The 25,873-nt window shown below is 57.5% G+C and overlaps 11 protein-coding genes across 11 annotated transcripts; 3 read left to right on the top strand and 8 right to left on the bottom strand.

The window, feature by feature from the left end:
- Positions 1-1,183: 1,183 nt before the first annotated feature.
- On the top strand, positions 1,184-2,476 carry BKA78DRAFT_383733 (uncharacterized protein; the record flags this gene model as incomplete). The annotated part of the gene is made up of 2 exons (XM_066893071.1): positions 1,184-1,284; positions 1,338-2,476. The coding sequence occupies exon 2, from the start codon at positions 1,424-1,426 to the stop codon at positions 2,474-2,476; it is 1,053 nt and encodes a 350-aa protein (XP_066739415.1). The 5' UTR covers positions 1,184-1,284; positions 1,338-1,423.
- Positions 2,477-3,680: 1,204 nt separating this feature from the next.
- On the bottom strand, positions 3,681-4,860 carry BKA78DRAFT_363072 (uncharacterized protein). Its single transcript, XM_066892471.1, has one exon. The coding sequence runs from the start codon at positions 4,595-4,597 to the stop codon at positions 3,929-3,931; it is 669 nt and encodes a 222-aa protein (XP_066739414.1). The 5' UTR covers positions 4,598-4,860; the 3' UTR covers positions 3,681-3,928.
- A 2,276-nt stretch (positions 4,861-7,136) lies between these two features.
- On the bottom strand, positions 7,137-8,014 carry BKA78DRAFT_56554 (uncharacterized protein). Its single transcript, XM_066893384.1, has one exon. It carries the CDS (start codon positions 7,691-7,693, stop codon positions 7,220-7,222), a length of 474 nt encoding a protein of 157 aa, XP_066739413.1. The 5' UTR covers positions 7,694-8,014; the 3' UTR covers positions 7,137-7,219.
- Positions 7,692-8,680, bottom strand: BKA78DRAFT_56408 (uncharacterized protein). The gene is made up of 2 exons (XM_066893383.1): positions 8,117-8,680; positions 7,692-7,992 (listed from the first exon to the last, which is right to left on the bottom strand). Exons 1-2 carry the CDS (start codon positions 8,449-8,451, stop codon positions 7,785-7,787), a joined length of 543 nt encoding a protein of 180 aa, XP_066739412.1. The 5' UTR covers positions 8,452-8,680; the 3' UTR covers positions 7,692-7,784.
- Positions 8,681-8,820: 140 nt separating this feature from the next.
- BKA78DRAFT_357308 (uncharacterized protein) lies at positions 8,821-10,306 on the bottom strand (the record flags this gene model as incomplete). Its single annotated transcript, XM_066892202.1, has 3 exons — positions 8,821-8,898; positions 8,980-9,570; positions 9,620-10,306. The coding sequence occupies 3 exons, from the start codon at positions 10,304-10,306 to the stop codon at positions 8,821-8,823; spliced, it is 1,356 nt and encodes a 451-aa protein (XP_066739411.1).
- A 1,126-nt stretch (positions 10,307-11,432) lies between these two features.
- BKA78DRAFT_258339 (NAD binding domain of 6-phosphogluconate dehydrogenase-domain-containing protein) lies at positions 11,433-12,449 on the bottom strand (the record flags this gene model as incomplete). The annotated part of the gene is made up of 2 exons (XM_066885272.1): positions 11,433-12,197; positions 12,249-12,449. 2 exons carry the CDS (start codon positions 12,447-12,449, stop codon positions 11,433-11,435), a joined length of 966 nt encoding a protein of 321 aa, XP_066739410.1.
- On the bottom strand, positions 12,249-13,746 carry BKA78DRAFT_327301 (beta-lactamase-like protein). Its single transcript, XM_066889503.1, has one exon. The coding sequence runs from the start codon at positions 13,547-13,549 to the stop codon at positions 12,578-12,580; it is 972 nt and encodes a 323-aa protein (XP_066739409.1). The 5' UTR covers positions 13,550-13,746; the 3' UTR covers positions 12,249-12,577.
- Positions 13,747-13,838: 92 nt separating this feature from the next.
- On the top strand, positions 13,839-15,765 carry BKA78DRAFT_56299 (homogentisate 1,2-dioxygenase). The gene is made up of 2 exons (XM_066893382.1): positions 13,839-14,296; positions 14,341-15,765. The coding sequence occupies exons 1-2, from the start codon at positions 13,979-13,981 to the stop codon at positions 15,532-15,534; spliced, it is 1,512 nt and encodes a 503-aa protein (XP_066739408.1). The 5' UTR covers positions 13,839-13,978; the 3' UTR covers positions 15,535-15,765.
- A 392-nt stretch (positions 15,766-16,157) lies between these two features.
- Positions 16,158-18,515, bottom strand: BKA78DRAFT_327297 (serine hydroxymethyltransferase-domain-containing protein). The gene is made up of 4 exons (XM_066889502.1): positions 18,028-18,515; positions 17,924-17,974; positions 17,507-17,871; positions 16,158-17,463 (listed from the first exon to the last, which is right to left on the bottom strand). Exons 1-4 carry the CDS (start codon positions 18,181-18,183, stop codon positions 16,500-16,502), a joined length of 1,536 nt encoding a protein of 511 aa, XP_066739407.1. The 5' UTR covers positions 18,184-18,515; the 3' UTR covers positions 16,158-16,499.
- A 748-nt stretch (positions 18,516-19,263) lies between these two features.
- Positions 19,264-20,792, top strand: BKA78DRAFT_357304 (caspase domain-containing protein; the record flags this gene model as incomplete). The annotated part of the gene is made up of 6 exons (XM_066892201.1): positions 19,264-19,373; positions 19,422-19,512; positions 19,567-19,639; positions 19,696-20,064; positions 20,108-20,716; positions 20,767-20,792. 6 exons carry the CDS (start codon positions 19,264-19,266, stop codon positions 20,790-20,792), a joined length of 1,278 nt encoding a protein of 425 aa, XP_066739406.1.
- Positions 20,793-22,976: 2,184 nt separating this feature from the next.
- Positions 22,977-25,371, bottom strand: BKA78DRAFT_56208 (uncharacterized protein). Its single transcript, XM_066893380.1, has 2 exons — positions 24,993-25,371; positions 22,977-24,929 (listed from the first exon to the last, which is right to left on the bottom strand). Exons 1-2 carry the CDS (start codon positions 25,273-25,275, stop codon positions 23,317-23,319), a joined length of 1,896 nt encoding a protein of 631 aa, XP_066739405.1. The 5' UTR covers positions 25,276-25,371; the 3' UTR covers positions 22,977-23,316.
- Positions 25,372-25,873: the final 502 nt, after the last annotated feature.

Here is a 25,873-nt window from a genome sequence, read left to right as displayed (position 1 = left end):
GTACACGCATTCAAGATTTGTCTGATTGCTTGGTTGCGCCTCAGCTATGGGCCACGAGGCTACAGGACCGCCAGGCAGCGAGAGAGGTGATAAGGTGACAAAACACCGCGCGTGCAAGGTGGTTCTTGAGCCGTTCGACGCAGGTCTTCGTCTCTTTGGATTTTCGTCCAGTCCACCATCCGCCCGTCTGCCGCACCTGTTTCTCACATCAGGGCAAGCTTCTCACTTCAGTATGGTAAGCAATGCAACCAATAAGAGGCATGACCTGTGTTTGCTGTCTGGGAACGAGAACCATGCGTGTGCATGTTAGAATGGAGGAGTGAGTGGGCTTTCTGTCTTTACGAAACCACCACACCGACCAATTTGGCAAGCAATGCTGCAAGCTTCTCATCCTCAAGACCGGGTCATCTCAATCAACTCGCCCCGCAAACTTGGCGAGGGGGGTGTTTGCTGGCTACCTTCACATATAAAAGTCGCAGTCCGCGCTGATGCTCAGGCTTCTCTCTGCTGGGCCAGCTACTAGCCCCTAAGGGAGGAGGCAATATAAAAGAAAGTGTAGACCAAAGCCCGCGTAACTGACGGCACTGAAGGCAAAAAGTCTCTTATTGCTCCCAAGACCCCAGGGGGTAAAAAGATTCAGGGGACTTTTACTGTTTTGGGGCTGAGCGGCCGGCATTGCAGGGGGTAGGTAGGGGAAAAGGGGATGTTGGAGCCGTTGAGTGCTTCGATTTGCCGGGGCCAGCAGCGGACTGCCCTGGTCTTCCGTCCTCGACGCTGCAATGGAAGGTAAGGTGACTGGTGTGTCAGCTGGCCTGGTCGTCTCCACGCGATAGACCGGACCACAACAATGGCATTGTTGTGCGATTGCGCGATCGCCAACTTACCTATCCAGTCAGTCACCAGTCACCTGCCCCTGGGCCCGAGCGCTATTGATGCCTCTCCTCTCTCTCTCTGACGCTCTCGTGTCGGAAAACTTTGGACATGCCCTCCCTCTGGTTCTTTCGGATGCTCGGCTTTGGCATTTACGCCTTCACACCTGTTCCATCTTGAATCCCTGCCGCTTTGTTGACAGAAAAAGACGAAAGAGGACAAGAACTCTTCGAAAACGAGCGCCGAGTCTGTCGATCGACTTGACGGATCCAGTGTTCTTCAGCTGTGCTCGGTCGAGCTGCAGCCACCTGCCCACCACAGTGTCACAACAAAGCATTTGGAAACCATTTCGACTGGGGACCCTCCCATCTACCTGTTGGCAGTGAGAACTATTACTTTGCAATGACTGCTGCGGTACGATTACTTGTCCGTCAGACGCCAGCTTTCGAGTGCTAATATCGTGGCAGATTCATTTTGGATAGACCCGCAAGTAGCCTGTAGAGGTGTCAGCCAGAGTGTCCAACATCCATTCGCCAGAATATCCAGTGAGTAAATGCCCACCGCCAAAAGCTACCCCCTATCATCCCCCATCGAAACCCATCATCCATGTGGCTGCATGCAATACAAGCGAACTGGCATCCCAGCATCGCCAAGTCGCTGCTTGCAGCCCCAGATGAGACCGTCCGAAAGACCATCAGGCAAGCTGACGGCGTTGGCAGGATACGTCATGGTGCGATCCAAGAAGGAGGCACGTCCACGCCACGCCCGCACAGAGGGCTCGCGACTCCCATCCATTCCCATCCTGGGCGGCCATGTGAATTACCTGCGACCGCAGCAGGTGCGGGAGCGGCCGGGCAGGGAGAGGAAGAGCTGGTCGCTGCGCGTCAATCACCACCAGCGGTCGGGCTCTCCGTTTACCCGTCACTCGCGAGGCATCAAGCAGCGCGCAAAGTACCTGGCCGCTAAAAAATGGAAGAGAGCCAAGACGGCCGGCCGTGCGCTGCTGGAGAAAGCGAAGCGCAGTAGTCAGAAGTTCCGGAAGGCGATCGAGAAGCTCAGAGGGTGCGACTGCAGAGCAACCGACGAGACTTCCTCCTCAAAGACGGAACAGCCGCGCTCAGCTCGCGACAGTCGGCGGCAGCCGAGCCGCAACAAGTCCATTCGTAGGGGCAGGGGCATCATCAACAGACTCGCGGAGAAGACGAAGCAGGCTAGCCGGCCCATTGGCCAGAGACGGGAGGACCTGCGCTACGCAATCAGCACCTCAACCAAGCTGGCCAGCATCAGAGCCAAAGCCGACGTCTTGCGCAACAACGCCCGGAAGAAGTGCATCCGTGAGAAGAAGTCGATTGTCCAGAGAATCGAGAAGGCGGCTGCAAAGGTCGAGACCAAGGTCCTGGAGGAGACGGGCATTCAGATGGACTTGGCGAAGGTTTGCGAGCGACTGGGTTCCAGCAGGGAATTTACCGAGGGGATCAAGGCCCGGGTGAACCAGACCGAGAGAAATGCGGGTGGCGGCAAAGATGTTCTGAGGACGACCAAGGACGAGGCGCGGCTCTGGGGACCTCGCGTTGCTCCAGCTCCGGAGAAACGATGGAAGATATGAGGCGCACAGGATCAACAGGCAGAAGGGGTCCTAGAGGAGGGAATGAGATGCTCGGTCCATGCGGGGCGTGGATGCCTTCTGCCGATAAAGACACCAGAGACTTGAGTATCGAACATCGACGAGGGACAAAGGGAGGAAGGGACAAGAGTTTATCCAAGGCCTACCATCTCGAAAAATTTTAGAGCCACTGGAAGCAATTCTGGGTACTCGATCCAGATGACAGAGCCTGGTAGCTGTTATCAACCCAATGTTGTGCGTTTGACCATTTGCCTGTTTGGTGTGCTTCTGTGCTGTGTGTTCTCAAGCCGTTCAACGCAGCTCTTCCTCTCTTCCGATACTATCCAGTCCAGTCCACCATCCACCCATCCGCCGCACCAATTTTTCACGTTAGAGTAGGCCTCTCACTCCAGGCAAAAGAAATACTCCGCAGGCTCGCTCGAAACAGTGGTTCTTGCCCTGCGTCTGGCAAGAGGCCAGGAGAGGTTCTGGTTCGACGACAGCGTGACTTCGCGGGAAAACTGGCAATTGAACTGAACTGCTTGACCACGAAAAACGACTGTCGCCCCCGATGCGTTTGTATACTGGGCTCGCGAGCATACAACACATAGACGCATCCGTCAGTCGCTTTTCTCGCGCAGAGCTGTTGTCGCCTTGTCGATTCGATTCGCAGGAGACCAGTGTCGCTACTAGCAATCATACGCAACTGCCTACTTACATACCACATCAAATCTGTCTGTATTGTACTACAGTACGTAGCAGACGAATCGCGTGCGCGTTGGCAGCAGCAGGGCAGCAAGAGGACAGACATGGGAAAGAAGGAGAATGGTCCAACAGCCAAAGGCAAAAAAGACCAAAACAAGCATGAAAATGTTGCAAATGCACAGACAGTACGTAAAAGCGGGAAGCCGTCATTCCAGGCGGAGAATTTAACAACACCGAGGCGGCCGACTCCTGCATTAGGTACTCTTACATAGCTTGTTCAGCAGCGCCGGCAGCCGTGTCGGCATTCGCACAACAGTCGTTCAAGCGCAAACCACGCAAAGCAAACCATGCGGCTGGATCCCGTCGACTACAGTACCTACCTACTCCTGCTGATGGAATCCCGAGCGAATGTGCGTGGCAACCTACTTAGTCCTCGTTGGGTGAGCTGCTTGCCAGACACAGCTCGCGCCGTTTCGTCCCTGGTCACACATGCGTGGACGCGGCGAAATTCGAGGTTCTAGAGTTGCAGATCAGCGCTTCCATTGACTAGTGCCGGGATGGACGAGCTACTGGGGGCAACGCTACTGCGAGGGGCGCTGCCACCACCACCACCAACTCACTGCCGATGCGGTGCGGTGCGGCATGGCTGGCGCGTCGTGGAGTATTCCTACCCGTGGCTGCACGTCGCAAGCCAGTCGGCACGTCTAAAAATAATGCGTTTGTTGTGTTGCCTTGTCGCGTGACGAGAAGCTAGGTTGGCCAGCTGGCTGCTCGAGTCCGTCGTTGGATGTGAGTGGAATGATGGAAGCCGAAGAGAAGGGGAGGGAAGGTTATGTAACGAGCTGTATGAAGCAAAGGGAGGACGGGGATGAGCAATTGATGAGGAAGGCTCCAGAAGATGGTGGAAGGTGCGTCGGCGTGGCGAGGTGATGTGCGCGGGTGCGAGATGAACAGGAAAGGGCAAATCAGGGAAAGACTGGAGGTATATGGGGAAGTGTGGGTAGAATGGAGACACAGAGTACGGATGCAAGACGAGAATGGAACAAACCCTTGCATAAGCATTAGAAGCTTCTTCCAGGTACCAGTGCAGGATGGATCATGGTGTTGTTGATCCGTCTGACTGCACCTCGGCCAGCATGTGCAGAAGGACGAGGAATTTTTTTTGGCTGCGGGGCCCCGCATTCGACTGAATTCTCTGCACGAAGCCAGCGTTGCACGACATGGGCAGCTGCCAGGACAAGATCCGAGCGTTTTGCAGTCGGTGGTTTGAATGGACAAATGGAATGGGAAAATGGTCGAGGCCATGGCCAAATGGGGAATTTCACGATAGGCGGGCCAGAAAGCCACGAGGCCCACCTTTGCCGCCCGCCAGCCCACAGGCCACGCCCGCTGTGTCGGATGCGGGGGAGCAACCAACATCTTCTGGACAGGTTCTGGTTGATGCTGAAGTTGCTCGACAAAAAGCCGCAGGTTCGTTGCCGGCTTACGGTACTCGTACGGATGCAGGCACGACGCGTGGCCGCAACCTAGGCATGGTCCGCTCCGCTCGCAGCAAATGGAGGCAAGCGAGATTCGACGAGGGTCCAAAGGTTGCTGCGGATCTATGCACCAGAAGTCATACTCGTCGGGGACCGAATGAGGCGAGGCCGAGCAGTGGTCGTCTGATCAATGGTGGCGACTAAAAATGGACAAGACGGAGAAGAAGAAGGAACAGTAGAGTGCAGATGTGGTGGACTGGATCCTTCTCCTGACAAGGCTGGCTCGCGGGGCTGAGAGGCGTCAAGGCGTAGTCTCGGGATGCGGTGAAGATGTGGTGGCGAGATGGATGCTGGTGAGGTGTCGGTCCCAGAAGAGTGGAGGTTGTTGTTGAGGATTTGATGATGCGTCAGCGGGTTCCGCGTCCCGACAGATAGCCGTGTGCGACGTCGGGCGGGCTGCAGCAGCAAGCCGACGACATCACATTTCTGCATGCATCTGGTGGTGCTCCGAGGCGAGGCGAGTGGGATGGCGGACTTGGTGGCGTTTGCAAGGAACGGGAACAAATCCTTCTGGAACAGGGCCTGACGATCAACCATGGGTCACCAAGCACCAGACGCCGGCAGTGGCTCTCTGGCTTGCACGCGGGCGTCGTTCGGGGCCGCCCATTTGCAGGCTGTAGACCCTTTTTCGACAGTGGCAAACGCAAGAGAGTTGGCCTGGTCAGATCTGCAGAAGCCTCTCCACAGAAAATCTCTGCGCCTCTATTCCAGGCCAGGCCCTTGCTGACCTCCAGCAGGACTACTAGCACCCAGCGACCTTAGCACACCTGCCAAACAATCCTATATAACGCTGCGAGAACTCTCCACACTCACTCAGCATCAATCCACTCACTCCTCCGCACTTTAATACCAACTCCACACTTTCGCTTCAAACCATCACCCAACAAACACCACCACCACAGCAACCATGAGCGCCAACTTCAACACCGCCGCCTTCGAGGCCGAAAAGGCCGCCATCACCTCCTACGAGGAGAACTGGGTACGTCCTCTGTCCGTCTCTCCCAAAAACCCAAAAACTAACAACTCAAAAGGACTCCTGGGACGGCCCCGTCTGGGACTGGCGCAGCACCAACGTGCCCGCCGCTGCCGCTGCACCCGCCAACAAGGCCGTCGAGGCCCTCAAGCGCCCCGGCCTCTCGCGCAACCCCTCCAGCTGCTCCAGCATCGCCTCGGTCAAGAGCGAGGACTCGGACTGGTACGCCAACGCCACGCCCGCCTGCTCGCGCTGCGGCCACGGCGCCGGCCACGCTTGAGCCCGTCTCATCCAAGTCGTCGAGTTTCCGACAATCGCTATGAGTAGTGGTTGGAAGCATGTCTCGATGACGATGAAGACGACGAAAAGCGGCACCAGGGCAGCTGAATTCTTCCCCCCTGGTGCTGCCGCCTGATGATGCCGACCCCGTGCGTGGCATCAGATGACGAGACGAGTCGAAGCAAAACGGAAAAAAAACACCTTCTGTCGTTGTTTGTTTTTGCATTGCATCATTGCATCGTCTCCGTCACCCTCTGCGAGCGCTGGCTTCTTTTCTGCTGCATCTCGCATCGCATCGCATAGACCACCTGTTTTTGGATTACGCACCTGCTAGAAAGAGGCGGGAAAATTACAAGGGGTCAAAAGCGATTGGTTGTTTTCTACTACCGTACATACTTGCATATATCTGGCATCTACCTACCTACATATCTTGTTCATACCACCACATACCAATATTTCTACCGACTATTCAATCATACTTTTCAGTCGCTACAGAACTACTGCGCCGGAGCAAAATGATTTCGCGATCGGCTGCTCGCTCATTGCATGGATAAATCTTGTTCAGTTGAGGGCAAACAGAAACAACAAAAGCAAATTCCCGTTTTTTGGCAGTAGTAGTTGTGCTGAGGACGGGAAGGAACGAACGAGCAGCACAGCAACAGCTACAGCAGATTGCGGTCAACCCAATAAGCAGGAAATCATGGAAGTGTTGCTGCGCCCCCTGAAGTTGAACATGCCACACCACGCCACCCCCTGCCTGTCTGCTCCATCCGACCCAACCCGACAGCCGCGCCACTGCCAGAACCCTGCTGCTCCGAAAACACCCGGCCGACCACCTACCTTACGCATGAGAAGCATGAGCCATGACTTCCACAAAGGACAGACGCGAGGCGTGCTCGTTCTCAACTTTTGCCTGCACTGCCTGCGCCACTCGCGCGCTCGCTCCGTGTGGCAGTTCCTTCATGCAGTTGGTACGCGCCGTACACTGCCTCCATGTTATTTGTTTGCACCACAGAGCGATGAATCGCGACATGCGCGCGTGCGGTCTCTCAGTCTGTCGTCAAGAAAATTTGTATGGCTGGTAGGCAAGCATGTGCGTGTTTTGCTTGAAGTATATTCTGTGCAGACATACAGACACTGGTGAGCCAAAGAAGTCGTTTGATTTAATATAAGTGTAGGTCAGTACAGCTGTCACTCTTCTCTAGGTAGGGTGTGTAGTTTCTCATGATTTCTCCAACCGAATTCTTTGTATCAACAAGTGGTCCTCCCCAAGATGCTCGCGACCTGGCATGATGGTTTGACGAATGCCCAATTGTGCTCGGTGGGTCGTGTACGTGGGTATGTAGTTACATGGGAGTTGGGACATGAGATGGGTGTGGTAGGGTGACAGTCACGCGATGTCAGGGTCCGGTCTGCGCCACACCTCACAGCCCTACTTGATGCATCCATCCCCTGAATTCTGCATCGCTCAGCACATACGAAGCGGGAAATGTCGGGATGAGCTGGGACCAAAATAGCCTGCTCGCCAGCCCTGCGTTGTCGGTGCGTGTTGTGTAGAGTGGGTAGTTGGTGGGTAGTGGAGAGAGGCTTTGCGTGGAGAGACTTGGACACGACACGACACGACACGACATGAGATGATGCGAAGGAAAGGAGAGGTTGGATGGGCACTTGGGGGTACATGGGTATGTAGGTATATATTCCACTCCTGCTTTTAGTCTTCATCATCGTTCCAACGGTACAACACCAACAACAACCAAACCTACCAACCTCATCGCAACCTCATCGCAACCACCAATCAACCTCTAAATCTACCAACTCATTCAACCATAACCAACCACACACAACACACCACAATGACATCAACCCCCTCGCCCTGTGCATTCGCCTGCAGCGAAACAGGCACACCCCACTGCCGCGCCCAGCGCCACGACATGGACATTGAGACGCTGACGGCGCGGTTGACGGCGGGCACCAGCAGCTCCACCACCACCACCACCACATCATCATCGCCATGTTTGCAAGTTGTGAGTCAATTGCTCGCTTTCCCTCTTCTGTCCAACGACAGCGTCTCTTCTTCCCGCCCAACAACGTCTGTTGGAAGAGTACGTACGCAGCAGACATAGCGCAATGCTGACAAACCTCGCTCGCTCCCCAGCAGCAGTCCAACAGCAGCAGCTCCACAAACAGCACCGCGCCCTCGGGTACCAGCACGCCGGCCCCGGCTCCAGCTCCGTCGAAGAGTCTGTGGATGAACCCGCGCGTGTGTAGGCGGTGTGGGGATAATGGCGACGGCGGCTGTCATTGAACAACAACAGAGACGGAGGAAAGGAGAGGAAAGAGCGGAAGGAAGAGGAAACAGTGGAAGGGGGAGTCGAGACTAGAGAAGCGAGCTTTTGCTGCTGTCGCAATGGTGCGCGGCGTTGGGATACGGTGTTCTTTTTGGAGTGTCTGTCTGGCTTCTGGCGTTTTCGGGTTGGCAGCATTGGATACAGGCTGGCAGGCAGGCAGGCGAAATGTTGGACGTAGACATGTGGGTGGTCGGACGGTTCCTCGCTACTCGTGATAGAGCTGCAAATTACGTTTTCTCTCCCTGTCGTGTCTCTTCCTCATCATTTCTCATCCAGATACAAACTGTGTCACCACCTCACCCGACGTCGGCTGAGGCCCTCGCGTCTCAGGAGTAGGTCGGATGGATGTAGATTCTGCACTTGCGAGTTGAGATAAGGTCAGTGGACGGTCTTCAAGTTTCTGTTTCGACATCGTCTGTCTCGTTGCAAATCCACGACTTCATGGCTAGGAACTTGACATTGGCATTGATTCAGGATATGGATATAACCGCAGAGTGTTAACAGTCAAAGTTTCTCGGCACCCGCGTTTGTTTTGTTGCGTCTGTAGTGCTGCGTAAAATCGTACTTGATGGCGCGCATGAACTGCAACCGGCGTCAGCAAGTGTCCGTCACTCCCGCAAATCCACCGCCCAAAAGGAGAACTCGGATGCAAACTCGACTCACATCATTCAGCTCCTCCCTCGTCCTCTCATCCACGGCAGCGCGATTGATCGTCTTGATAAACTCATCCCTCTCCCTCGCCTCATCGGCGTCCTGATCAAACAGGCGCCGAATATTCTCGCGACTGACCGGATCGGTAATGTCGAGGTACTTCTGCCGTCTGACATCGCTATACACATCCAAAATTCCCTCGTCCGCCACGCCCTCGTGGATGCCCGCCAGGCAGTCGTACAGGCCGCCGACGTCGACGATGCCGCCCGTGAGCCCCAGCCCGCCAAACGGATTGCACACGTGCCCCGCGTCGGCGGCCAGCAGGAAGCGCCCGCGCCGCATGGCCGGCGCCAGCCGCTGGTGCACCTTGTAGGGGCTGAAGCCCGTCACTTTGTACTCGGAGGGGGAGGGGTGGCCTGGGAACATGGCGGCGAATTTGGCGGGGAGACGTGAGAGCAGCTCGTCGTGGGAGAGCCCGCTCTGCTCGCCGTACGAGACGCGCCAGTATTCGCCGGCGGTGAGCCGCGCCACCATGTGCCAGTGCGAGCGGTCGATGAAGAATTGCATGTCGTGGTAGCCCCAGCGCGAGAAGTCGTAGTGCACCTGGCGGGTGTCAGTGAGGTAGAGGGGGAGGGAAGATGGGGAAACAAACGTTGGTGGCCACGATTTGCTTGTCCCATGTCATGCCGGGGAAGTTGTCGTCGCCAAACAGCAGCCGGCGGACCGTACTGCTCGCGCCATCACAGCCAACGACGTAGTCGGAGTAATACTGCTTCGTGGGCTTCTTCGTCTCGGCCCCTTCTTCTCCCTCCTTCGTCTCCTCCGTCTCCACCCACGCCCTCTGGCCCTCCTCCCCAATCGCCACGACCCTCTCCTGCCACCGAATCTCGCACTGCCCTCGCCCGTTTGCTACCTCCTTCTCGACCTCCTCGCGAATCAGCCGGCTCAGCGCGTCCAGCGGCAAGCACGCCTGGCGGTCCCAGCCGCAATCCAAATCGAGCACGCCGAGCAACTCGGCGCCGCCCTCGCTCTCGCGCTCCGTCCCCTGGACCGCCGCCGCCCGCTCCGCGCTCCACAGCTTCTTCCACGCCATCCAGCGCGGCACGTAGCCGCGGCGCTTGATCTCGTCCAGCAGGCCGGCCCGCAGCATCTCCGGGACCGCGCTGGGTCCGTAGTACGCCGCGCGTGGCCGCGTGTCGCCCCGCAGGTCCAGCGCTTCGATGATGGTGATGCGCGGCGGTGGTGTGCCCGACGGGTTGTTGGGGTGGCGTAGGAGGAGCAGCGCGAGGAGCAGCCCAGCGGGCCCGGCGCCGACGATGGTGATGGCGTTGATTGCCATTGTGGGAGGTGGTTGATTGTCTTTGCTGTATTGATCCAATAGCGGAGACGGTGCGTGACAGAGGCAAAGGAGAAGAAGGTAGTGTTGGTCAGGTCTCCAGCAACAAAGAAGCTGCCCCGGTGGTGGTGTTTGAATGCCACGCGTGGGTCCTACTGAGACAACGCTTGCAACCTCTGAATCTCGTCCAGCCTCAAGCAAAAGAGTAGCAGTAGACCTTGAAACCCGAGATAACCACTCCGCAAGTCTCCAAGCTCTTTCTTGTCTGCAGATAGGGAGATATCCGTACCACTGAACAAACGCAAAACTGACAAAAATCGCCAACGTCAAGACTCAAGGTCCAAGCACCAACTCGCAAGCCTGACCCCAGACGCAACGGCAGCCGATGCAAACCTACAAATACGCAGCAGCCGTCCGGCTCTACTTTTGATCAGCGCGGCAGCCCCTCACTCAGGCAATGTTCGTGTTCGCTCGGGGAGCGTGGGCGTCCGTCTCGCCCACCAGATGGAAGGAAAACAATGAGGGGTCCATTCAATCGGCCTCACGCCAATCACACTGCGGCAAGACCGACGTCGGACACCTTCCGACGCAAGGAGCCCCTTGCCGCGCCCCACAATGAGCATCTGTCATGACGGGCGCCGGTGGGAAAGCACGCCAATTCCTGCCGCTCGGCGCGCAAGAGTGCCAGAAGTGCAGACGCTGGCCGCGCTGCTTGGTGTTGGACGACTCGGCTCGCGCTGCCGCGCCGTGGGCTGCAGGGATGCCGCGTGGAGCAGAATGTGGGGTAGCAAGGCGTGCGGGGCGGCGAGGAAGTGGGGTGGAAACGAGGCTTGCAGGACGACTTTGGGCTACGGGTGTGGCACTGGTGTCAGGGGAGGAAGAAGGGAGAGGTGGCGGTGATGATGGGAGCGTGTTGTTGTTGAGGAGCGGATACGCGCATGTCGGCAAAGCGCCTGATGCCGTAGCCGTTCGGCACCATCAGCGGGTAGCAATTTGGAATTTTAGAGTGCAGACAAAAGATGCCAATCGGAGGTTTTTGTCATCTCGGACGTTTGCAACGACGATAGAGCGAAGGGCAAGCAGTTGAGTCGGGTTGATATGGCAGTGGGGCCGCCGACGACGGACCGCCTCAATCTACGTTTTCAAAATCCTTCAGCCAGTCCTCTCGTCCTCCCAAATACCTGTACACGACTCTGGAATCCAAGTCCCTGCAGCGCGGATCGTTCATGGCCGCCGTGTACGTCTGCAGCCCGACGTCTCCCAGCGCCAACCGCACTCCCAGCCGTTTTGCCGTGTCGACGGCCAAACCAAAGTCTTTGCGCATCAATTGCACCTTGAAGCCGCCCCTGTAGCCGTTGCTGCTGGGCACTTCGGGCACGATGCCCGGCACCGGACACCACTTGTCGAGGATGGTGCTCTGGGCGGTGCTGGCGTCGAAGATTTGCTTCAGGAGCCGTGGATCCATGCCTGCGGCCATGCCGATGCTCATGGCTTCCGACGTTGCGATGGCGATGAGTCCGCTGCAGTAGTTGTTGCACGCCTTTGCCGTCAGCCCCAGAGAGGGTCCGCCGCATGCAAAGATGTTGGAGCCCATTTTCCCGAGCAGGTCGCGCAGGAGCGGCAGACTTGGATCCGTGGACGAGCAGCCGAGCATGAAGGTGAGGGTACCCTTTTGCGCGCCGAGAACACCGCCAGATACAGGAGCATCATAAAAAGACGCAGTGGGATAGCGAGACAGCGTCTGCTCGCGGACGGCAAGAGAAGTCGCTGCGTCAATGGTCGAGCAGTCTATCAAAATCTTGCTCGACACATCGGCAACTAGGACGCCAGCCACGGGGTCCATGTAGACTCCGCGGACGTGCGAGCCCTCTGGCACCATGGACAGGATGATCGACTAAACGCACGAGTTCAGTTAACTCCTTGTGGAGACGGCGCTCTATACTACCGAGTTTTCTGCCACCTCTTTGGCACTGGCGCAGGCCACAACTCTCTCCGGATGCCTGGACACCAACGCCTCCATGGGAGCACGAGTCACGTCGAAGACGTGGAGCCGGATGGATTCCAACTTTTGGACGAGGTTATCGGCCATGTGCTGGCCCATATTTCCCAGGCCGATGAATCCAATTGTATCGTATGCAAAGGCCATTTCGAGAGATCTATGGGATGCTGTGTTGCAGATGAATCTATCCGAGGTCAGCTCAGCAAGAGGGGCAGTGGCATACTAGCGGCAGAGAAGTATTTTGTACCTTTGACGTCAGCTCATCACGTGGACCATCACATCATCACTCCTTCAGCGCCAAACAGAATGTCTTCATTCTCTGCAAGCCATTCCTCATCGTGGGCAGCGACGACGTCGACATTTGCATCCTCGGCCAGCTTGCACAACCTCTCAATTGACTCCTTGGCCGCCTTTTTGTCGTAGTGGATGCACAAGGTATGGCCGGCCTCGTCCTCCCAGGTCCCAATGTCCTTTTCCCCAGTCAAGAGTCGACGGTCGTGAAACGAATCGCCAGCCAGACACATCCAAGTCCACGGGCCGGTTCGACAAAGGAGGTTCAAGTGTCCAGGAAGATGGCCCGGAGCGTCAACGACATACATTGAGCCGTCGCCTACGAGATCGAGTGCAGCGGGAAACGGGCCAATGGGCTGCCAGTCCCAGTGGCTCTTGCTGCCAAACTCCTTGGCCACGGGCAGGGTGCTTGGAAGCTCCTCGGTGCGCTCTTCAGGCAAAAGATGGGAATCGAAGTGCTGGTGTGATCCCCCGGCTGCCACGCCGTTCCGGAGCACGTCGAGAGAACCTGGGCCGACGATGAAGTGCGCGTTGGGAAAGTCTGTTGGGTCTCCGTGGTGGTCGTAGTGGACGTGGCTCAACACTACGACATCGATGCTTGCTGGATCGACTCCCCCGGCCTTGAGCTGCTCTGCGACGCCTGCCAGTCGGTACGGCTGTCGAGTTTCCAAGTGCGCCTGCTGCGGCGGCGTGTAGCGGTCCTTGGAGCTCCTCAGGCCCAGATCGAACAGCAGTCTGAAGGGCTTGCGGAAAGAGGGCGAAGAGGCATGTTTGCCATGATTCAACAGCTCGCATCCGGGGTGCGTCACCAAGAAGCTGAGCGAAGGGACGAAGCGCCTCGCATCGTGAAGCGCGGGACGCACAAAGAAGCGTTCGGGCAGCGTCAAGTGGCCAGCAGCGATTGCAGAGACGGTCACGAAGGTTTGGTCGGGTTGGCTCGGAGGGAGCAGCGTCATGGCAGACTCGAACAGAGTTGGTGATGGCTTCGGGCGCCTTTGGACCGAGCTTGGTGGTAAAGACGATACCTTGGGGAAACCCACACAGGCGGTTGCGAGGCTGGTAGGAAAAGTCTATCACAGCGTCGTCAGAGGGCTGAGAAAGGATTTAGTCAAGTTTGGTCAGCGCGCGTCTAACCATATCACGGCGGCTGCACGTCAATTGGACGCTTGGCGAGTCCCCTTGCTCTCAGCTGTCAGCCAGATCAGATCAGTACCCCGCATCCTCGCCCCTCTCCCCTCCAACCCAACCAAAACAAGACTCCGACTATCAACTGCCGCTGCAGCCATGGCCATCAATAGATTGGAGAGCAGCATATTTGCTCGTCTGGCCAACTCGACCGTCGTCCTGCTACAACCTCCATAATCTTTCCAGAAACAACCGCCACAATGCCCGCGCCTACGCAGCTCAACGACCCCAAGGAGTATCAAGACATTTTCCATTGGGCCGAGACGCAAAAAAACGGCACCATCCAGTCCTTTGCTACCCGCAAGAATGACCCCTACGAATACCAATCCGGCTTTGGCAACAGCTTCGAGTCCGAGGCCGTCCCAGGCACCATTCCCCGCGGCCAAAACAATCCTCGCGCCGTGCGGTTTGGCCTCTACGCCGAGCAGATGACGGGGACAGCCTTTACGGCCTCGCGCCATCTCAACAAACGCTCATACCTGTATCGAGCGAGGCCAGCCGTTGCGCACCAGGGATTTGTGAGCTCCTCCTCAGACTCGTAGACTCTGTACTGACGACGCAGACCGACCTGCCCGACAACCCCGACACCGAAGCCAACTTCCTCACCATCAACCCGCGCGTGCACATCTCGCCGACGCAGCTGGCCTGGCTGCCCATCGACGTGCCCAACGAGCCGACCGACTTTGTCCGCGGGCTGCGCACCATCGCGGGCAGCGGGGACCCCACGCTGCGCGAGGGGCTCGCCACGCACGTCTACGTGTGCAACGCGAGCATGGACAACAGCGCGTTTGTCAACAGCGACGGCGAGATGCTCATCGTGCCGCAGCAGGGGGCGCTGGACATTGAAACCGAGTTCGGGCCGCTGTACGTGCAGCCGGGCGAAATCTGCGTCGTGCAGCGCGGGCAGCGCATGCGCGTGGCCGTCGACGGACCCTCGCGCGGCTACATTCTCGAAATCTGGGGGTCGGCGTGGGAGCTGCCGGAGCTGGGCCCGCTGGGCGCCAACGGGCTGGCCAACGCGCGCGACTTTCTGCACCCCACGGCCGCGTACCGCAGCACGGGCGACGCGACGCCGTGGAGCATCACGTACAAGATGGGGGGCAAGTTCTTCGCCTCGAAACAAAACCACTGCCCGTTCGACGTGGTGGCGTGGCACGGCAACTACGTGCCGTACAAGTACGACCTGACCAAGTTCGTCAACGTGGGCAGCATCAGCGTCGACCACATCGACCCCAGCATCTTCTGCGTGCTCACGGCCCGCTCGCGCGACCCGGCCGCGCCCCTCGCCGACTTCCTCATCTTCTCGCCGCGCTGGGACGTCGCCAGCCACACGTACCGGCCGCCCTACTACCACCGCAACGTGGCCAGCGAGCTCATGGGCCTCATCTACGGCGCCTACGGCGGCCGCAGCGACGCGTTCCAGCCCGGCAGCATCAGCTTCGAGTGCGGCATGGTGCCGCACGGGGTGGCGTACGAGGAGTTCAAGGCGGCCAGCGCCGACGAGCAGCCGCAGATGCAAATCTCCAAAGGCAGCGTGGCCTTCATGTTTGAGAGCTCGCGCCCGTTTACCATTACCGATTACGCGTGGAGGAGCGAAAAGAAGCACGAGCATGAGCCGTCCATGTGGGACAACCTCGTCGACAACTTTAGCAAGCACAAGGCCGAGGTGGATGAGATTCTGGCGGGTGCCGTCAAGGGCCTCAAGACGCAGGATGGCGCGGCGCATAATGGCGCTGGCAATGGCGTCAAGAGGTGAGTGATGAGAGATTGATGAAGGTAGGTGAGCGCCACGTCCAGGTGAAGACAGAAGTTGTAGTTTCCGTCCGTGTGTTTTGTGCCCCTCTCCCTTTACTTTTTCCTCACCACGTCCTCGGTTGCTGTAATCCGCAGTCAATCTTTCAGAAACGGGAAAGGAAACGGAGTCTAGGCTGATGGTGATGTTTTTTCCTCTTTTCAGTCCGCCGGCGCCTGCCTCGCCTTGCTATACCTGCTGTTGTGTCTTGGTGTCAGCCACTCTTTCTCGCTGGTTGTGGCGACAACTGGGTTCTGGGGCCAAGTGAAACCGAAAAGGATGGAAACCCAACGTTGAAGTGATGGGGCAAAGATGATGATGACGGAAATGATGACGAGCCAAAGTTTGTACACGGCCTCTTTTTTCCCTCCGTTGGTGATTGGGGTGGGTAGGCTCCGGTGGGAGTACGGCGTCCTTTGAGCTAGCTAGGTATGTAGTAGGTAGGTCGGTAGATTGTGACGAATGAGTCGAGTTGAATCGAGTCCCGCCCCGGTCCACTCGGGCCAAGTTTTAGGAGTAGATGCAATGGGAATGGGATACGTCTTCATCATCGGAGAGTCATGCATGAGCAGAGCGCACCAACAACGTGAGAGCGTGCATGGCACAAAATTTTGCTTTCATTTCATGGGCAAGAGGTTGCAGCTTGCTGGTTAAGCAGCTAGGCCCAGTCAACCCCTCCCCTGGATATTCGCGAGTATAAATCAAAACGAAAGGAACGCCAAAGATTTCCCACGCTACCTAGCCCCTACAAAGCCAAAATCATTGTACTCCCGTAAATGGACGTTGAAGCCACCACCACCAGCGTCCGGGCCCGTTTTTTGTTGAATGAACCACTTTGCATCATCATGCCGTCATCGAGTTGAGAGCCTTTTGTTTTTCCACGACAAAGAGAAATTTTTTTTGTTTTTGTACACTTCCAACAACAACATTTACACGGGGAGGGGGAAGGTGCTGGCCCAGGCAGCAATCTCCTTCTTGAGGGCGTTGATCTCGTCGACCGTGTGCGAGGCGACCTTTGCCTTGAAGTCCTTGAGCTTGTTGGCCTCCTTGGGCAGCTCGGCCTGGATCTTCTTGCACAGCTTGATGCAGGCGTCGATGTAGGTGGCAATCTTTTCAAAGTCGGCCTCGCCCAGGCCGCGCGACGTCATGGCCGGCGCGCCGATGCGGATGCCCATGGGCGTCAGGGCCGACTTGTCGCCGGGGGTGGTGTTCTTGTTGCAGGCAATGTTGACCTGCTCGAGGACGGCCTCGACGCGGGCGCCGTCGAGGCTGAGCGGCTTGAGGTCCAGCAGCACCATGTGGTTGTCGGTGCCGTTGGTGACGAGCTTGTAGCCCAGCTCGTGGAACTTGTGCTCGAGCGTCTTGGCGTTCTTGATGACCTGCTGCTGGTACTGCTTGAACTCGTCGCTCTGCGCCTGCTTGAGCGCCACCGCCAGCGCCGTGATGGTGTGGTTGTGCGGGCCGCCCTGGTGGCCGGGGAAGACGGAGAAGTTGATGGGGCCCTCGAGGTCGTAGGGAATCTCCTTGCCCGTCTTGGCGTCGGTGCTCCTGATGCCCTTGCGGAAGAAGATCATGGCACCACGGGGTCCACGCAGCGACTTGTGGGTCGTGGTGGTGACAATGTCGCAGTAGGGGAAGGGCGAGGCGTTGACGCCGGCGGCGACGAGACCGGAAATGTGGGCCATGTCCATCATCAGGTAGCAGCCGACCTTGTCGGCAATCTCGCGCATGCGCTTGTAGTCAATCTCGCGGCAGTAGGCAGAGGTACCGGCGACGAGGACCTTGGGGCGGTACATGAGCGCGTTTTGCTCGAGCTGGTCGTAGTCGATGAGGCCGGTGTCGAGGTTGACGCGGTAGGGGAACGTCTCAAAGTAGGTCGAGACGGCAGAGATCCTGCAGGGTTAGCTTTGAAAGACGGAGGGTTTCAAGAGCTCACTTCTTCTGGGGAGTCTGGTAGCCGTGGGACAAGTGACCGCCGTGGGGCAGGTCAAGACCCATCAACCTCTCGTGGGGCCTCATGATGGCCTGGTAGACCTGGAGGTTGGCGGGGCTGCCGGACAAGGTCTGGACGTTGACACCCCATTGAGCGGGGTCGAGGCCAAAGGTCTGGAGAGCGCGCTTCTGGCAAGTGAGCTCAATCTCGTCAATGTGCTCGTTGCCGCCGTAGTAGCGGGCGCCGGGGTAGCCCTCGGAGTACTTGTTGGACATGGGCGATCCCAGAGCATCGAAGACGGCGCGCGAGGTGACGTTCTCGGAGGCAATGAGCAGGATGGACTCGCGCTGGCGCTGAATCTCCTTTTTCTGCGAGCTGTCAGACGTGCGTCGAGGCGGGCGGCGGAGGCAGTGTTTGTACCATAATCTCAGCAATCTCGGGGTCAGTCTCGACCAGAGACTTCTCCATGAGCTGCAAAAGTGAGTCAGCGGGGTGCAGTGGCAATTGAGCGGGACGACACTCACGTCCTGGTGGGACTTGGGCAGAGCGTAGGAAGACATGGTGGAGGATGAATTCAACTTGCGGGAGCCGAGTTGAACAGAGAGGGTGTGTTGGTGGTGGTGGAGAGAAAAAGTGCCGAGGTGGAGGTGAAGCAAGAAAGGTGCAGCGAAATATTTCATCCGCGCTAGACACGCCGGCAGCCGATCCCGGATCTACCCCGGGCATGCTCGGCCAAGCACTCTGCTGCTTGCAGCTGCGAGAGAAGAGGACAAGTCGATCAAGACGTGTCTGCCATTGTTCAGACGACAATATCAAGAGCCCGCCGACCCCAGATTTCCCCACAATCAAAGCTCTGGAGTGGACACGGCGAGATCTGAACGGTGTGATCTGTGCTTTGCGGCATGGCGGCCACGTCCGACGCAGCACTACCCAGTTATACACCAAGTAGTGCTATACCAGTCTTCGTCAAGTGATTCTTATACACGGAGAAATCATCAACCAATCAAGTTGCCGAGGGACTTCCCAAAGCGGTAATGCTTTGTACTTGGGCTCAACACCAAACTAATAAATGATATCTCGCTGTCAGCTGCTCGTGTAGCGTGCGCCCAGAAAAGACAGCACGAATCGCCTCTTGCGGCGACCCAAGCAGCGTCCATCACCCGCAGATCCGCTGTCGTGCTGCAGGTCATCACGCAGCGATTGGCTGTCGGCCTCCAGCAGCAGCAGCCCTAGCCATGTACCTGACCGACTCCTATCGGCAAGTCCGTCTTCCGTCCTGACCAACGTCACTTTGACCGCAGTGCAACGCGAGGGCTCAGCTTTTTCGCGGCCGACAAATTTTTTGGCCAGTGTCGTGGCATATTGGCAAATCTATTGCCTCGGCCGTCGCGTGCGGCTGGAATGAGAATGGCGTTCCTGGCTGAACTGAAGAATGCCATGTAGATATATATCCTCACGCTCTCGCGAATCACAAGACGATGTATTTTTCAAGTGGTTGGCACTGTACCGGAGATCGGAGCCGGCATCCTTGTCACCTCAGTCAGCCCTACCGCGGGGTGTTCATCACTGCCGCTGTCCCGGCCACCTACCTTCTTCCCCTCTCAACACCATCAACGTCCTCTCTCGCTTCACAGGACTCTTGCTCGCTCTCAAACTATATCAGACCCTTGCCGTCGATTGACTACACCTCGTCCGCGCCTTTCCTCACCACGAAGACTACCCCGGACACGCGCGCAACAAACTAGACGGCTGCCTTCGCCATGTCACACTACCCTGGCCAGCAATACCACGGTGGTTATAATGCGCCTCCTCCCCAGCAAGGCTACGGCCCTCCTCCCCAGGGCTACCCCCCGCCCCAGCAGTACGGACCGTACGATCACCCAACTCGCCCTTTTGCGACGTCGCTGACAACTTGCAGCCCCCAAGGACAGTACGGATACCCTCCGCAGCAACAACCGCCCTACAACTACGGAACACCACCACCTGGTCAATTTGGGGGATATCAGCAGGTATGGGCTGTGTGCGCAAAAATTGTGGAAATGACTCGGCGCTGACGCGGCCAGGGACCACCACAGCCTCAGCCAGGCTACGGCTACGGTGCACCACCGCCGCAACAGCAGCAATATGGAGGGCCTCGTAAGGCACAATCGTTCTTCGCGCCTCCCCAGTTCTCGGTAGCTAATGTCCCGTAGCCCCAAACAACTATGGCGGTCAACCTAACGCTCCGCCGCCTCCTCCACAGCAAGCCCAGTCGTTTGGCGCAGGTGCTCCCTCTGGCTACTCGTTCCAATACTCCAATTGCACCGGCCGCCGCAAGGCTTTGCTCATTGGAATCAACTACTTTGGGCAGCGTGGACAGCTGCGTGGGTGCATCAATGATGTTAAGAACATGAGCAACTACCTCAACCAGCACTACGGCTACAAGCGCGAAGACATGGTCCTCTTGACCGATGACCAGCAAAATCCAATGAGCCAGCCGACCAAGGCCAATCTCTTGCGTGCCATGCACTGGCTGGTCAAAGACGCCCAGCCCAACGATTCTTTGTTCTTTCACTATTCTGGTGGGTATCATCACATTCGGCATGACGCAGCTAACAATTGCAGGACACGGTGGACAAACCAAGGATCTGGACGGCGACGAAGAGGACGGCTACGACGAAGTCATTTACCCCGTCGACTTTCGCCAGGCTGGACACATTGTCGACGACGAGATGCACCGCATCATGGTGGCGTCGCTGCAACCCGGCGTGCGCCTCACGGCCATCTTCGACTCTTGCCACTCGGGCTCCGCTCTCGACCTGCCCTACATTTACTCGACGCAGGGCGTGCTCAAGGAGCCCAACCTGGCCAAAGAAGCCGGGCAGGGCCTTCTCGGCATCGTGTCGTCGTACGCGCGCGGCGACATTGGCGGCATGGCCAGCACGGCGCTCGGCTTCTTCAAAAAGGCGACGACGGGCGACGACACGCGGCAGCGCAACCTGCGCACCAAGACGTCGCCGGCCGACGTCATCATGTGGAGCGGCAGCAAGGACTCGCAGACGAGCGCCGACGCGAGCATCGCCGGCCAGGCGACGGGCGCCATGAGCTACGCCTTTATCAGCGCCCTCAAGAAGAACCCGCGCCAGAGCTACGTCCAGCTGCTCAACTCGATACGCGACGAGCTGATGGGCAAGTACGACCAGAAGCCGCAGCTGAGCTGCAGTCATCCACTGAGTACGTCTTGTGTTGCTCCTTCCATCGCCCGCATGCTAACACGCCGACAGACACCAACCTCTTGTACGTCATGTGATTGTAGCGACCGTTTCCGAGGTACCCTACCGTTGAGGATCCGCACATGGGACTAACGGTGCGGGCTGCGTAGATTCGTCATGTGAAGAGTATGCTCTTAAGTTGTTTGCAACCGACGCGCGCATGTAGTTCGCGGTAAACCACATCTTTCTTTTTGCTTTTTCCCAGTCATTCGTCGCCAGGCACGCACGCATGCTGTATATACAGAACCAAAAAGATCAGACGACCGCACGATATATCAGACGGATGGATGACGTTGATTCGGCGATTATTCGAAAAGACTAGTCGACGGAGTCGATTGGATTGGATTCGGTTTGTTCGTTGAGTTGGGACTTAAGGTGGCGCTCTCACTCTTTCCTGCACGGGTTGTGGGGGGGGGCTTGGCTGAGCGGAGTGGAGTCGGCCGTGGTTTGGTTTGATTTTCTGGAGCTGGCAGTGGGTGGGTGGGTGGTGAAGATTTGATTTTTGTCCCTCTGCGACCTGGCTCTCGTCTTGCTCTGACTGGCGTTTTGGGGGATAAAGGTTCCGTTTTTGGTTCAATGGTTGGATGGGTTGTTGCCCTTCCTCCGGTCTCCGTCTCACGCTTCTCGCTTCAACGCCTCTGCTTCTGCTTCTGCTTCTGCTTCTGCTTCTGCTTCTGCTTCTGCTTCTTTGGCTCATCGCTGTCTGTACTGTACGTACGTACGCTCGACCTCCTCTACCAGTCTGCCCTGTCTGTCTCTCCTGTCCTGTCGGCCTTTATCAAGGGCTGGATGGACCGACTGACTGATTGACTGACTGATGGCATACAGTACCTCGTAGTCTTCTAAGTAATCATATGATTTTCTCGTTGCTGTAGCTGTTTCATCCATCCGTCGTCTTGTTGCTTCGGTCGACGCTTCGTCGCTTGGTGTCTTGTGCAGCGAGCGAGCGAGCGAGCGAGATGAAGCATACATACCACCACCACCACGACGCCTCATCTACAGTGACGATGAAATACCGTGTATGTTACGTTGCGCAAGGAGGCCCAACCGAGAGCGAGCGAGCGTGCGAGCAAGCGTGCGCATCGTCTGTCGGGTTTGTCTGGTTTGAGTTGATGGCAGTAGTAGTGGTGGAATTGCGGACCCAACTCGGATGCATGGATGGGGTCGCCGCGAAGTAAGTGAGTGAGTGGGTAGAGGTGGTGGTGGGTACGCAGGGCGCTACCTACCTACCTACCTACCTGTGCTGCTATTGATGCTGCGAGTGCTAGCGCTGCTACTACGTATGCTGCTATGTATGCCAGGTAGCGCCGCCACGTCAGGCCAACCAAGCACGCGCAGGAGGAAAGAAAGAAAGGCATGTATATTACAACTTGAACCTTGGCCGCCCTCGACGAGCCCATCCCTGCCTGCCTGCTCGACAAAAGACTCGATTGTCAGCTCAGCCTTCACACCTCACGCCGCGTGGCACCAGCCAATCCAGTCCAGTCCAGTCGCATGGTGTGGTGTGGTGTAGAAAAGAGTTTGTGAGAAGGAATAGGAACGGGAATAATGAATGAATAGTAAGCTCGCATCATCATCATCATCATCATCAGGCCATGTAGTCAAGAAGTCACAGAACCAACCAACCAAGCATGCAGTCCCAAGGAATGGATTTGCTTTGGACTTTGGAGCCAGTACAGAGATGAACATACTAGCGCGCTAGCGCGCTTGCATGATGAAGTTGCTGGGTTAGGTTGCTGTTTTTTCAACTGGCAAAGATTGCTGTTGAAGAAGATGCACGGACGGGCGGAGAATGACTATTTGTAAGGGAGGAGGTTGTAGAGAAAAGGGCAAGAAGTAAAAACCAAAGGAGAGAAGGAGAAAGAGGAGAAAGAGGAGACAAGAAGAAGAGAAAAAGTCCAAGTCTATGAGTAAAGAGCAATTACTGTAAAGAGATCAAGAGCTCCTTACCATAGCTGGGGGGCAATAAGATAAGGAGTAAGGACGCTGTGTACCTCTTCAAGCTAGGTTGGGAGTAGGAGTAAGGAAAAATAGACAAGGGGTGGAAAGAACAAGGAGGCAAAGCGTCTGCTAGCTAGCTAGCTAGCTTGCTAAAGCGGGGGGTTCTTGTGATTTATTATAGACTGTAGAGTGGCGTGGTAGGTATGCAGTGATTGTCATGTCATAGGGGCGGCGGCTGCGCGGGTGTATTTTTTCCCACCGTCGTAAACCCAGCGAGAGGATTTTTGATTTTTTTGCTGTTGTAAACATGAGGTGCAGATTGCAATTTACTTCCTAGCTACGGTCTACATTGTAATAAACGCGGGCTGTGCACTTATGCTTCAGAGGACTTTCATTTCTACCTAGCAAATTAGTAAAACGCTGCTCCAAACGGACGCCTCGCCATGGTTGCAAGGAAGAAAGGGGGTGGAATACTGCGTACGCCGCCAGCCATAGAGTAGATGCACTCACTCGATCCAATGTGTTGGTATACAGCACCAACGACGTCTCGATTGCCCAACTGCCTTGTCGATTCTATGCTACGCTGAGCCGACGCTACAGTCTCGCTACGCTACGCTCTTGCTACGCCCTCGCCTTCTTCTCCTTCTCCCTCTCCTTCTCAGACCCACTCCCACCACTCCCACTACTCCCCCACCGCCACAACCGCGCACCCAAGCGACTCCTTCCCTTTCCCCTATCCTTATCCTTCTCCTTCTTCCTCCTCTCACCCCCATCCTCTCTCTCAGCCTCTCCTCCCGCACTCCCACTCCCACCACTGCCCCTCCTCTCCCCACCAACATCACTCCCATCGCCAGCAAGCGGCGACGACACGCCCCAGCCCGCCGCCGCATTCAGCCGCGCAGCGCGCTCCGCGTCCCACGGCCCGCCGGCCCAGCGCGACATGGGGATCTCGCCGAGCTTGGTGCTGTCGGACGTGAAGCTGTAGATGGAGGCGGGCGGGGCGGGGAGCGTGGCGCGGCGGCGGGGAGGAGGGGGATGATGGGGTAGGGGTTGTGATTGAGAAAGAGTGGAAGGGTGGGGGGCGGCGGGTTCGTTTTGATGCTGAGAGATGCTAGCGGTCGGGGGCTGCTGCGCTTGAGGATGAGGATGAGGATGAGGTTGAGGCTGTAATTGAGGCGGTCGCTGCCTCTGCTGCTGCCCGAGAGGCTGAGGAGGAGGCGACTTGGAAGACGCCGCCGGTCCCACGCTCGCGAGCGGAATCGGCGGCATGGACGAATGCCTCTGCGGACGGAGGCGCGAGTGCGAGTGCGAGCGCTGACTCGACGGCGGCGGCGGCGGAAGCTGCTGCGGCGTCGTCGCCGGATAGGGCGAATAGGGCAGCAGATTGCTGCTTGGCGTCCTGTGAAGACTCCTTTGATTCTCCTCCCTTTGACCTTGAGCGAGGGGAATCTTGGGGGGTTTGGGAGGTCCTGCGTTCCGCACATGGTCGCTGCTTCGGTGTGTGCGTCGCGCCGTGTTTGCGTGCGGAGGGAGACCTGGGTAAGGGGGCGGCAGGAGAGACAGGGGGAGAGGGGGAGAGGCGGGCAGGGCGTGTTCAGGGATCGGCTCGGCGGCGAGACTCGTCATGCTTCTCAACGCATTCTTTTTCGAGAGTTTGTGCTGCCGAGGCGGAAGAGGCCTTTGCGCGGCTGCGATTGTCGTGGTTGCATCTGGTCGTGGGGGCGGACTGGGAGATCTAGGGGGCGAGATGCCTGCCGTCGCTGACAGCCTGCCAGACGGGATGGCAGAAGTTGAGCTCGACGTCTTGAGCCTGCTGCTCTTGCGCGGCCGCACCATGACGAGCTGCGACCTTGAGCTTTTCTGCCTGGGTGCCTTGGTCGATGCGCATGGCGGTGCAGCAGCAGCAGCGTTTACAGCCACGAGGCTCGGCTTCTTCGCCACGACGGGCTTCAGGTCGACGACGGAGCCGCAGTCGGCATGCTTCTGGCTGCGGCAATTGGGACAGCAAGGCCCGTTGCGGCCTCTGTCGAGACTCATTTGCGACTGCGAAAGGCGCTGGTACAGCTGGTCCAGGGCGTCGACGGCCTCGGATCGGGAGCAGTCGGCCAGGTGCGCGAGGCTCCTGTAGTCCAGATTGGATTCGTTTTTGCCGTGGCAGAGAAAGGACGAGATGATGGCCACGAGGCCGGTGTTTAGTTTCAGCAGGACTTCGGTCAGAGAGGCGTGCGCAATGGCTGTAGGCACACGAGTCAGCTGGGGGGCGTTAGGTTCGTGATACAATCGCCAAAAATACTCACAGTCTCCTTGGGCAAATGGTTCGCCAGCATGTCTGCGATTGAGCTGGTATCGGTCCTGGATCTCGACGGGCCCTCGTTGCAATGAATTGCTGAGCTGCAGTTCGTCGTCTGACAGATCCAGCGCCGTCGTCGAATGCGGTCTGGAGCAATGGGCTTTCCTAGTCTTTTTCCTCCTCCCTCGTCTCTCGCGCAATTTTCGGAATACATCCAGGCCGCTGGTGAAGGCAGTGATGATGGCAAAGACGGAGGCTTCGACCTTGCCCTGGGCCTGTTCGGCGGCCATTGCTATACTATACGGCAGCCTGGAGCCGCAGGTAAAGAGTGGTAGCAGTTTCAAGGGCCAAAAAAGAGCAACGCAGCGTCCTCAAGAGCGATATCGAGACGCATGAGAAGCGATGTTTACAGGCACGGAGACGCACCCCTTCATTCTGTGAATGGTGGGACACGACTGCCCTGGTCGTGCGTGCATCTGGACGTCAACATGATGGCGGCCTATGGAGGGCGCAGCTGCCGTCCAGGCATGTTCCCTCCCCGGAAGCAGCGTCAAAACAGGCGTTTGGTGCGACTGTGCGTTGCTGCTGTGCGTGCCTTGCGAGCCGAAGCGTTGCGGTTCGGGGGCCTTGACCCATGGCCGTCTCGCACCCATTGGCCCACTCGTCCTGCCACACGAAACGCTTCTGGCCACCATCCGATGCTTGCGTCCGCTGCTGCCATGTACTTATCTGAGGATGCAAGAACCGCCCATTCGAGGAAGCGGACGGAGAGCTGCGTTGATATAGTCGACATTCTTTCCAGCCGGGGTCTTCGTATGAGATCGAAGCGAGTCGGTGTGGCCCCATATCCGATTCTTTGGCCAAGGCAGCACTTGTCTGGCTGGCCAT

The sequence above is a fragment of the Phyllosticta capitalensis genome (genome assembly GCF_038381095.1).
Source record: "Phyllosticta capitalensis strain CBS 128856 chromosome Unknown BKA78scaffold_12, whole genome shotgun sequence".
In the NCBI taxonomy this organism is placed as follows: domain Eukaryota; kingdom Fungi; phylum Ascomycota; class Dothideomycetes; order Botryosphaeriales; family Phyllostictaceae; genus Phyllosticta; species Phyllosticta capitalensis.
This window is presented reverse-complemented; position numbering and strand designations above follow the sequence as displayed.

Excerpts from the sequence above, each read along its gene's own strand:
- BKA78DRAFT_363072 (XM_066892471.1), bottom strand. The coding sequence starts at position 4,597 with ATGTTGGTTGCTCCCCCGCATCCGACACAGCGGGCGTGGCCTGTGGGC.
- BKA78DRAFT_56554 (XM_066893384.1), bottom strand. The coding sequence starts at position 7,693 with ATGATGAAGACTAAAAGCAGGAGTGGAATATATACCTACATACCCATG.
- BKA78DRAFT_56408 (XM_066893383.1), bottom strand. The coding sequence starts at position 8,451 with ATGCTGCCAACCCGAAAACGCCAGAAGCCAGACAGACACTCCAAAAAG. Across the intron at positions 7,993-8,116 it reads TGTTGGACTGCTGCTGGGGA|AACTTGCAAACATGGCGATG; the intron begins GCGAGCGAGGTT and ends CAATTGACTCAC.
- BKA78DRAFT_327301 (XM_066889503.1), bottom strand. The coding sequence starts at position 13,549 with ATGACGCTGCTCCCTCCGAGCCAACCCGACCAAACCTTCGTGACCGTC.
- BKA78DRAFT_56299 (XM_066893382.1), top strand. The coding sequence starts at position 13,979 with ATGCCCGCGCCTACGCAGCTCAACGACCCCAAGGAGTATCAAGACATT. Across the intron at positions 14,297-14,340 it reads CCGTTGCGCACCAGGGATTT|ACCGACCTGCCCGACAACCC; the intron begins GTGAGCTCCTCC and ends CTGACGACGCAG.
- BKA78DRAFT_327297 (XM_066889502.1), bottom strand. The coding sequence starts at position 18,183 with ATGAAATATTTCGCTGCACCTTTCTTGCTTCACCTCCACCTCGGCACT. Across the intron at positions 17,975-18,027 it reads TGCCCAAGTCCCACCAGGAC|CTCATGGAGAAGTCTCTGGT; the intron begins GTGAGTGTCGTC and ends TCACTTTTGCAG. Across the intron at positions 17,872-17,923 it reads CCGAGATTGCTGAGATTATG|AAAAAGGAGATTCAGCGCCA; the intron begins GTACAAACACTG and ends GACAGCTCGCAG.
- BKA78DRAFT_56208 (XM_066893380.1), bottom strand. The coding sequence starts at position 25,275 with ATGGCCGCCGAACAGGCCCAGGGCAAGGTCGAAGCCTCCGTCTTTGCC. Across the intron at positions 24,930-24,992 it reads ACCATTTGCCCAAGGAGACT|CCATTGCGCACGCCTCTCTG; the intron begins GTGAGTATTTTT and ends GTGTGCCTACAG.